At 36.2% G+C, this 11,116-nt stretch overlaps 1 protein-coding gene across 6 annotated transcripts in view; it reads right to left on the bottom strand.

Annotated features, from left to right (window-relative positions):
• Positions 1-9,395, bottom strand: part of MYEF2 (myelin expression factor 2) — a 31,623-nt gene extending 22,228 nt beyond the window's left edge. For 4 of the 6 annotated variants that reach the window (XM_036033181.1, XM_036033161.1, XM_036033170.1 and 1 more), the window contains exons 1-5: positions 9,073-9,395; positions 4,613-4,821; positions 3,327-3,379; positions 1,883-1,890; positions 1,687-1,780 (exon numbers count right to left, since the gene is read on the bottom strand). In XM_036033181.1, coding sequence (XP_035889074.1) covers positions 1,687-1,780; positions 1,883-1,890; positions 3,327-3,379; positions 4,613-4,821; positions 9,073-9,245 — 537 coding nt within the window. In that variant the 5' untranslated portion in view covers positions 9,246-9,395. The remainder of the gene's footprint in view (positions 1-1,686; positions 1,781-1,882; positions 1,891-3,326; positions 3,380-4,612; positions 4,822-9,072) is intronic. The other 2 variants (XM_028505618.2, XM_028505616.2) reach the window with 1 other exon arrangement.
• Between the last annotated feature and the right edge of the window lie 1,721 nt (positions 9,396-11,116).

An 11,116-nucleotide genomic window follows, 5' to 3' on the forward strand; every position in this document is an offset into this window, starting at 1 on the left:
CTAGGACATGAATCATCCCTTTGTCCAGTGTCATCCACACTATGTACACTACCACCCTTTAGTCACTAGGTAGCCATTGCAGTTATCAGGTCAGCTATCATGGTTTCACAGTGCTTGTGTTCAGGTAGCCCTTATTTTACTTAATGGTGCCAATGTGCAAGAGTACTGATGCTGGCAATTCGAATATGCCAAAGAGAAGCTGTACAGTGCTTCCTTTAAGTTAAAAGGTATGTATGTACAGGAAAGAACATATTATATTTATAGTTCAGTACTATCCTTGGTTTCAGGCATCCACCAGGGGTCTTGGAATGTATCCCTTGCAGAGAAGGAAGAATGGAACTATTGCCTTATTGCCTCATAATCAGAAACAAGAGAACAATGACCAGTAACATTCCCACCCTGGATAGTAATAACAACAATCATAATTATTATTACAGGTAACATTTATTATGTAATTATAATATTTGGTACACTATGCTAAATACTTTATATAAAATTATTATATAACAATTATAATTAAATTTACAATTATAACAAATAGCTAACATTTATTAAATGTTTTATATATATCAACTTTGACTCCTTATAACACTATCACTGTTCCCATTTTAGTGATTAAAAAAAATAGGTTACGTAATTTTACCTGGGTCATACAGATTCTCATATGCCATAGACAGTTCTTTACTATGTACCCTCATTTAATCCTCATAAAAACCCTATTAGGTAAGTATTATCTGTAGTGTTGTTATCATTACTAAGGGTTAGAGAATAAGTAAATGCCTACTCACACAGCTAAAAAGTGACAGAGCTGGGAATCAAGTCACTACTATACTAAGTTAAACTGTCACTGATAGTACTGCTCTATTACCAGTGATTAACATCCATGCTAGTGGAGGCTCCTCGGGTTCCCCAAGTTATATCCTCTATCCTTTTTTAATACTGACTTTAACAAGGATATATACATAACTGGTTTGTGATCAAACTATTCAGATAAGATTAATAATATCAACTAAAGGAAGACAGGAAGATGACTGCTATTCAAGTGAATTATTTATAAGTTCAATTACCCTTACTATCAACAGTTTTTAATGTATCTTCCAATCAATCTTTTATCAAAATATTTTTACTGCAACAATTCCATTCAAAGGGAACATCTTCATTTTAGGGTTTCCAAGTTTTAGTTATAAATTTTGCTAATAGACATAATTTTCTTAAATTTTAATCTGCTACAATTTCAGGTCAATTTTATTGAAAGTGAACACCAATTTTATTCAAATCCATAAGATATTTATACTATTAAGCAACCTTGATTATCAACTACAAAAATATCTACAAATATCTTTATACTTCTCAAATTAAACAATGCAACCTAAAGACTGAGTATGTATATACTAAATAAACTCAGCACCAAAAGTGTGTCATTTTTAAATTGCTAGGGCCTGAAATGTCTTTAAATCATATATCTGCTTATAATAATTTGGAGCAAATCAAATATATATGATAACTGCTTAAGGGCAAATAGAAAATCATGAATAAGGAAGCAAAACTGCCATCAATATAAATGTTCTAATAAGCATTTATGCTAAAAAAATGTTCTAGTCAGATATAGTACCAAAGATGAAAATCCAAAGAAAACATATCCTTATATTCAAATGTTTAAATTATTCCAAATATAAGAAATCTTACCTCTTTAATATTCAGGGGCCTTCCACTCAGATCATATTTGTTCATGGTTTCTAGTGCTTTCTTTACAAATTCTTCATCTTTAAATTCGACCACACTTAATCAGGGGAAAAAATGGGGGGATTTTTATATACTAAGATTATTTTTTTACAACCAGAAGTTTAAATTTGTCTTAAGGTACTTAAAAAAAAATTCTTACCCACAACCCTATATCCAGGTAGATTTGTCAATATATGTAAAAGAAAAAAAAGTTGTATCAGTAGATGAAGTTAAAAGTAGAATATGACATTTAAGTCATTAAAAGTAGTCAGTAGTCATTTTTATTGTCTTTATACCTCCAGAACATAAAAGGCGAATGACCACAAATTTTCTGTATATTTTTAAACATATCTATTTAAGATAGTAGGACCTAGTATAACAAACTTGAAGCACAATTTAGATGACTCTTCCTTAAAGCTAATGTAATGTCATTACACAAATTCAATCAAATGTAATTCAAAGAAATAACTGAAGCCTCCACTATACCTATCTTTACATTGTCCTTAGATAGTTACAACTATTTTCAAAAGCTGCAGTGTGCACCAATAGTTTCTAATGTATATTTTAAATGTTATTAAAATCAAAATAGAAAAGATTAATCTCACTTTTAACAAAGTTCTCAGGGGAAACTGGCTGCACAGTTTAATAGCATTCAGTTTTAAGTTTTAAAAAAAGGCCTTGGCTGGTGTAGCTCAGTGGACTGATCACAGGCTGCGAACCAAAGCACCGCAGGTTCAATTCCCAGTCAGGGCACATGCCTGGGTTGCAGGCCACGGCCCCCAACAACCGCACATTGATGTTTCTCTCTCTCTCTCTTTCTCCCTCCCTTCCCTCTCTAAAAATATAAACAAAATCTTTAAAAAATCTTTAAGTTAAAGTTTTAAAAAAGTCACCTGCGTTAAGAAACAAATTTGCAGTATCATTTTTAAATAACTTGTCATTGTTACTGTTCAAAGTGCCACTAAACGTAATGACAAAATTTTTATTTTTCATGCACCCAAGTGGTTTTTGCTAATAAAATTAAACACTGTTAAAGAGTTATCCATTGTATTCTTCAATATATTCTTTCTTGTTGCTAAAAATCAAAATCAACTATCACCCAATTCCTTCTATGTCAATTTAATCATCAATGTCATGCATACCAATTGGTCAGAGCACTGCCTCTTATGTCGTCCTGTAGGCTACCAAATTAAGTTTTTTCAGTATAAATTTCAAACATACATTCTGAATTGACACATTTAAGCTATATGCCTCTCATAGAACTCTTTAGGGAATATTATCAATTCAGTGACTTTAAAAATATCCTCGAAGACATCAAAACACAACAAAAAAGTCCTATATTAAGTTCTATTGTCTAAGAAGAAACATTACCTTCAAATATTAGAAAAGTGAGTGCCCTTTATGAGCATTTACAAAACCCATCCCTTTCAGGCAGCTAGCTTGATTTGTGTTGTCAGACTTGCTGGTATAAAGCCTCAAATCTTGCATAATAAAGTAAAACAAAATGAAACTTAAGTTTCCAAAAACTGGTACAAGTATTATACAAAAAGTAAACTGCTGAGGAACTTTTAAACCTCAAGCAGATTACTGCCCACAGCACTTACCCTTGATTTTCCTTCCGCATCCTTAAAGAGCTCCACGTATGTAACCTCACCAACTACATAAGACATACAAAAGGAAGATACCAAGAAACAATACATTTAAACACCAGTGTCTTGCTTTACTGCACACCTGTGCACAACTCTACAGAAAAGCACCTATTATTCACCAACAATCAAAACCAGACCAACATACCTCCTGTCAATGGCTATGTAAATTTAACTAATTTTCAGAAATGTACATCATCCACATTCTCTAAAAAAGCTAACAACCATATTAACCTAATTCATACTACAGATCATATTTTGGCCCGCATGATATAGTTGGTGAACAAATGCACATATACATACAAATGTTCCCTTAGCCTATCATATTAAAAACATCAACATTAGCACTTTTCAAGTAGCTTTAGTCTCCTACACACAACAGCTGTTTTAAGGTGACTTCCTACCTGAATGTCTTCAATCATGTTTGCCATCAAACTAAATTTACAAGTCATGCTTCACAGCAAGCCACACACTTTCTAAATAAAGTCAATGAATAAAACCAATCAAATAGTTGTCACCTTACAACAGATACACCAATGCAATTTTTAAAAATTTATTAGAAGAGATGAGCCTCAAAGCCAAGTACGTAGTTAGCAGGACTGTTAAAACTCAATTTTTCAAGAGATAACAAAACTAACTTTTACAAAATCAAATATTAAAATTATTTTTCCCCAAAACCAACCATACATATAAAATGAAGGTTTTCTGGTTATTCTGAAAACAAAACTGCAACAGCAGTAACACAATTTTAATATAGAACTGCAGAGACAGCATCATCGCATTCATGACAATGCAAACAAAATGCATTCCACAGCCAGATTCCAGACTCCACCAAGATAGTAACAAAGCAGCTTTTGGAAAAAAAATTAATCAGACCTTATTATTCATACTTTAACAGCTAAATGTGTTGCTTAACTAATGCAATAGTCCTTTAAAAATCTATAAAAACTTCAACTAAACAAAGCAATCACTTTAACAAAATATTTGGTGGCATGCATATGCTGGCTCACTACCATCCCACTGAAATAACAAGAAATTTTTTTTAAAATCTTTATTTGTCCATACTACCTTGTAATGAAATTGTGTCAAATGAAAGAGGAGGAAAAGATTAATTCATGTGTCCAGAAATAAACAAAAACCAATTTTTATGAGTCTGTGTGGCTCAGAGATATACAAAAAGTTTGCTTAGTTCCCTCCCCTTATATATGAAGATTAACAAACAGTGGACTTTCAAAGATGTTTACCTTTTTCTCTCATTAAATCTTTAATAGCTTGCCATTTCATGTCATACGGGATGTTGCTAATGAAAACTCTGTTTCGATTTGGACCCTTCTTTTCCCCAGAGCCCGAATTCTTGTCTTTTGAATAAGGATGAAATCTATGGGCCTTCTTATTTCCTGCTGATTTTTCTTTTAATTCAGATTTCTCCTCTTTTACCGATTCATCATTCTCCCTATGAATTAAAAACAAAACAGAAGTCTATATTAAATATTCAATATTTACCACTTCACAAAACCCTCAGTGCACTAAGTTAGATATCAGCAAAGCAGCTGGCAAGTCAGACCACTGGCTTTGAAGTTACCCAGTGCTATTTCAAAGCAGGGATTTGGGCACATTACCAAAATTCTCATTCCACATCCTTTTTACCATATTAAACAGCTTCAGCATCCAAACAATCACCCAGTTTTTCCCCATCATAGTACATAATAAATGTTATTAGTACTTAAGAGGGAAAATGGGTGATTATATTCCTACAGTATGTAAAACTGCCACCTTTAATGGAGAATTGACTTTTTGGGCCTTATTCCGAACTCTTAAAAAACTAATCTACAAAATGATACCCTCAAAAGTTCATTTCTTAAAGATTAACAGTTTCTTCCCAGAACTTTTCTCCTCTGTTGCTTAAAAACAGTTAAAATACATAATTACAACTTATATCTGTATATACACACTCCAGTGTGACTCAAAATGCTTATTTTCAGTTTTGATCAACATAGAAAACTAACAAGGTATCCTAATATTTTCATGCTCAATATTTTCTGTGTTTTACCCTATAAACTAGAATAGGATACCTCATAGAATCATGCCATTTTTATTAGTATTACCTATAATGGGGGATGGGGTGGAAAAGGAAAGCAGTACTTAAATGCAGCACCAACCAGAATTTTATAAAATCTTTGTGGCAAAGCAAGTTTGGCCTTAATGTCTCCTAATTTTAGCAGCTTTTCTGGCAGAAAAACGTACTATCTAAGCCAAGCAATCGTGCAGTGCCCCCCACACACCTCTTACTCTAGTCCATGATACACAGACATTTTCACACATTACTTTTCTCAGCAGGTAACAACACAGCAATAAATATACTAGATAAAACTCTACAAGAACAAAAACTATGTGTGTTGGTATCAGCAGCATCTAGCATGGTGACTGCACATAACATGTGCTCAATAAATATTAATTCTTGAACAAGCAAACAGTCAGATGGTGCTGATGTCTGCCAGAAAAACTACTAAAATTAGGAGACATTAGGGCCAAACTTGCTTTGCCACTTTTTCAGACCCTGACAGGGCCATCTTCACTGTCAGACATTGTCCTTCGTCAGAAATGGCACAGCCTGGAAGTGATCATCACACCTGTCCAAGTCTAGCAAGTAATACTTGCCTATACAGCTGCAATGCTGAAAATGGCTACTGCTCATCTACAACGCGTAAAGTAAGACTGTCTATGGAAGGCAGATCACTTAGAGCTAGAGATATGGTCTGATTAAGAAACTAAGCTGTAATTACTAAATTTCTAAACCTTTTCTATGTCCTAAATACATTATGGAAGACACAGTAAGACGATATGTAAAAACTCTTAAGGAAACAATGCTATATAATATCAAAATAACACTATATCCAGAATTCCATGTAGTAATTCCCAAAGTATTCATTTAGGTAAACATTTCTCTTAATGTACTTGAAATATAGATTGTGACTATTCTTTTTTATTTTTATTGAATTTATCAGGGTGACATTGGTTGTTAAAATTATATAGGTTTTAGGTGTACAATTCTATAGTACATCATCTGTATATTGTGCTGTGTGTTCACCAGCCAAAGTCAAGTCTCTTTCTGTCACCATTTATCTCCACTTAACTCCTTTCTATCCCCCTCTCCCTCTGGTAATCACCATACTGCTGTACAGACTATGACTCTTCTAAGTCATAAAAATGTTATCTACTTTTAAGACTGATTTATGCCTACCCAAATTATAACATAAATTTCTGAAAAATCGATATTTAATATCAAATGAGAAAAACAGTTTTAAGGATTTTAAAAACATTAAGCTATAGTATGAGATCCAAAATTAAGCCCAGTTCTTTACTAATAGGATATAAAATACTACTCTACTGTAACAGGATATAAAATACTATTCTACTTCTACTTCTACCTTATTCCAATGTTTAATATTTTATACTAGACCCTAATGTAACTCTTAATGTCCACATACTCCAAGGTGTTACTTAATTACACTTGAATAATGAGGAGTATATAACAATACTATTTTTCCTCCTATTCACTAAAGAAAAGAAAAGCTAATATACCATTTGGCACAAAGAAAAACACTACACCTAGGGAAACATCTTAAATTTTTTTGTCAAAAGATGTGAACATGACCACTAAAAATCCCAGGCCCTTTAAAGCATACAAAGATGAGAGGTTTCCATCCTCATTGACTATGGGTTGATTTCAGCAAAAGTAATTTCAATCTTGGTAACAAGCAGCACTGTGTTCTATGCAACATAGATTTTCAAAGCAATATTTGGTAATTTTTATCATCTCTATGTCATTAAAAACGTATGGAAATCAACTGAAGTTTATGTGTTGGGTTGTTAACTCCTCCCATTGGGTCACAAGGGTAAAAAAAAAGATTGTTAGGTAAATGTCCCTAATTATTCAGTGTGAGTGACCCATGCTGAACCATTATATATTTTTATGGACTAGACAGTACAAGAAAGCCCCAAGAGTAAACTAGCCTCTTCACTCAACTTCTTAGGAAAGATTATTGGAAAGAGATGAATTATAAGCAATACGAAAAGGATCTACATTTGAATTTACTAGTAACATTGCTTAATTTCTTCACCTTCTATTTTCCTGTTCCTCATTAGAAGTTAGAGAGATTCTTTTCCCACCCCTCTCCTCTCCTCTCCTCTCCTGTCCAGCTAAACCACAAAGAAACTTTAAAAGGGAGTAGAGACGTTTCGATTTGACGGAGGTTTAGATGCCAGCTTTACTTGCACTAACACTATTGCAGTACTGATCATATCCAAGTAGAGAAGGGCTTCTCTCTGTAATTCAAGGCTGTACTTTCTGTTCAGAAAAAGATGGGTGGCAGACCCATGTTTACCTAAATTTTTAAAAGCACAGTTTAAATTTATCATTTCAGTGGTTTTCATTCATATTTACGATGCCAAATCCCTGAAAGCCCACATATTGATAAACGTGGTAGAAGTGCTTCAGTCACTTTTGGTCCCATAGTAACTGAGGTGCACCATATTCCACCCACGAACTCCAAGGAGATACAACCTCCTATACCCTCACCTCCATTCTGCCTGAAGACACTGCCCATCCTATTCAAACCCAGTTGAGAGCAAGAGTGTCATAGCCAACCCAGCTGTCAGAGATACCTTATCTTCAATCAACCCTTAGAAAAACAGGTCCAGATTTACTACACCATTTCAAATATTTTTATACAAAAGAAAAAGACATTTCCATGGTCTATTTTAGTGTGAGTGTATGTTCACTGCTTTCTACCCTAATAATTGAGAGAGAAGGAAAAGGAGGTTTTCACTAAATAACAACATACTTCAACTTTAGGTTTAAAGAGCTGGGCATATGCAAATAAATGCCTGACTTCACATCCCCCCATATAACAACAAAGGGGAGCACAACATTTCCTTATAGTGACGAAATTATTATGAATTCGAGTCAACTAAATTCTTTGACAGCTGCAACTTTAAAAGCAGGGGATTTCCTTCAATTAAAAAAATCTTACTTTACCATTAAGAATCTACCATCACAAACTGTCTATAAATAATAGCCTGCAGGGTTGACACACATCTGGGGGCCGGGAAAGACGAGGGAGCAAGGCACATTTCCCTTTTTCAAATCACTCTTCCAATTCATTTATAACAATGGATTCAACCTAACAGCACAATATTAAACTTCCTTTTGGTGTGTATCTGTTCAGAAATGCCTTCCTACTTTAGAAAACAACTGAATTTATAAAGCTCAGCGTGAGGCCGTGGAGATTCGGAGATATTTCTTTGAAATACGTTCTAGGTGGTTAGGAGGAAATGTCCGATGATGTCATCCCTAGTTACTCCCTAGTGATGAACACTAACTACTAGCCTTTAAAGGGGGACCGTTTTCCAGCAGCCTGTGGCTTTGCTCAAAGATTCTCCAGCCAAAATGAGGGAAGAGGGGGTGAGCCTTGGTCCCCGGCTGCAAAGGGAAAGCGGACGCCAGCCCCCCCTGACCCGCAGCCCAGCTCACTGGGCCCGCGGCGGGCGGGTTGGGCCTGGGAGCGGCTGGGTTGCACCTGCTCCTCCCGTTGCCTACGGTCCTAAGGCCGTTATCTTCCGACGCCCAGCCTAGCCTCCGGCACCCCCCAGACCGACTTCCCGCCCCCCACCTCGTCCCGGTCCCCGGAGGAAAAGACAATACATTTTAACGCCATTGGAGCTGCTGCTGTGCGGAGGAGGATGTTTCTCGTTCTCTGGCGGGTGCGTTTCTCTCCGCGGTTCTCCCCGCGGCTCTCCTGGCGGCTCTGCGGGCTGTAGAAGCGGGCTGTCGTCGCCAGGGGCCCCGGACACCTCGGACTTGTCGGCATCCGCCATCCCGCCGCCACTGCCTCCGCTTCGGCCGCCTGCGTACAGAGGCTCCGAGCGTGACAATGGCGGCGGCCGGGGAAGCGGTAACGGATCCCGATTTGAAAAGGCCCCGAGCGCTCTGTTGCCCGGATCTCGCGAGAACCAGCGGGGGCCCGGAGCCTGGGAGATAGTGTGAGCCGGGGGTGGGGGGTGGGTGTGCGGGGTGGGGGAAGGGCAGGGATGGGGTAGCAGGTTAGGGACGCCATTGCTGCCGTCGGCCCTGTGACCAGGCTGGGGAGGACTTGACTTGCCCAGAAGCCCCTGGTAGGGCCCTGCTCTGCCCGCCAGTCGGCCTGTCTCTTGTCACCCAGTGGGGTCTTCGCTCAAAAGTCGGTTCTGGGGTTAGAAACCTCTAGAGCTCCGATGAATTCGTACTATTCAGTTCATTTCAAGTGTGACCTGTTTAAATTAGAGAAGCGCACACCACTTTGCATCTTTAAAAGACATCTGCAAATCTTGAGTCCCCTTAGAAATCCTCGGAATAATGCAGATCAAGCACTTGGCACTTTAATGCTTAGGCACCCTGTGGATATACAATAAATAGTAATTGATGCCTGGTTTCAATTCTCCAAAATAAATGGCTTTGAATTTCTTGTGCGTTCTGGTTCTTCTTAACAATGAGATTTTCCTTGGAACACAGCTATAAATTTGTAAAAAGAAGACAGGTTTTTCAATTCTCTGGACAGCAATCAATAGAGAGAACAATTTTTGTAAGAAATCTAGATTGGCTAATAATATATATTTTTGGTTTGGGGTATGTGTTTATTATATACTAATGGAAATTATATTTTAAGCAGTTATAGGCTCAAACAAATTTAATTACCGTATGGAGTTTTAAAATGTAGTCATAGGTTTTTTCCCCTAAATATGAAAAAGAAACCTATTAAGCTTAACTCCTAACTCTTCAGTACTTTAATTTCTCATTGAGTAACCTTTTCCAGCTGAAAAGTTCAAAGACCTTCCCAAACATTTGTTTTCATAAAGAAGCAAACTTGTATGATTTACATACTTTGCAGAATTTCGCACACATTAGTGGTAAAGTAGTAGTTAGAAACATACTCAAGTATTACATAATTTCCGCTGTTCTTTGATATTTCAATATGTAGTTCTCTGCACTTAATCATAAAACATTTGATTTATGATTCTAGCATAAAACATTATGCTAGAAGAGTTAATTTATGTCATCAAACATGCACACATAAAAATCAGAACAATTTTAATTACTAATGAGTGCACTTGGTAAAATATTGCTGCTTAAGGTGTCAGTCAATCCTAAAACTTAGTGTGCAAAGAAGGGAATGGGATTTTGACCCAGAAACCTGGGTTAGAACCCCAGCTCTGCCACTTTCTGCTTGTAACTCTTTGGGCAAGTCACTTAACCTCTCATTGTCTCCATAATAAATAGGGATAATAATACTTGCCTTGCAGGACTGAGATGAGGATTAAAAGAAAGCACTTTATGTAGGGTGAAGTACTATATGAATGTAAAGTAGTATTACAATCCTCTATTTCTCCAGACTGGTCAGGGTTTTAGTCATATAGTAGTCAAGTAATATTCCTAAGAACTGAATTATAAGTATGTTCAAAACATTCATCATTCTCTGTTGCTCTTTTGTTATAGTTGAATTTAATGATGAAAACGTTACCCTGGAGTCCCTACTGTATTCTTGAAAATTCCTTCAGTGGATCCAATTTAATATTTTAGGAGGCCTTTATGCTTAAAACAGAGTGATAGTAGCATGAAGAATACAAAAATGAATGTGGACTTGTTGAGAGAGGATGTTTATAAAAAGCACTGTATGAGTTCAGTAATAAAAATTAAAGCAAAGTATAATTAA

This window comes from Phyllostomus discolor, chromosome 1, assembly GCF_004126475.2.
Source record: "Phyllostomus discolor isolate MPI-MPIP mPhyDis1 chromosome 1, mPhyDis1.pri.v3, whole genome shotgun sequence".
Taxonomy (NCBI): domain Eukaryota; kingdom Metazoa; phylum Chordata; class Mammalia; order Chiroptera; family Phyllostomidae; genus Phyllostomus; species Phyllostomus discolor.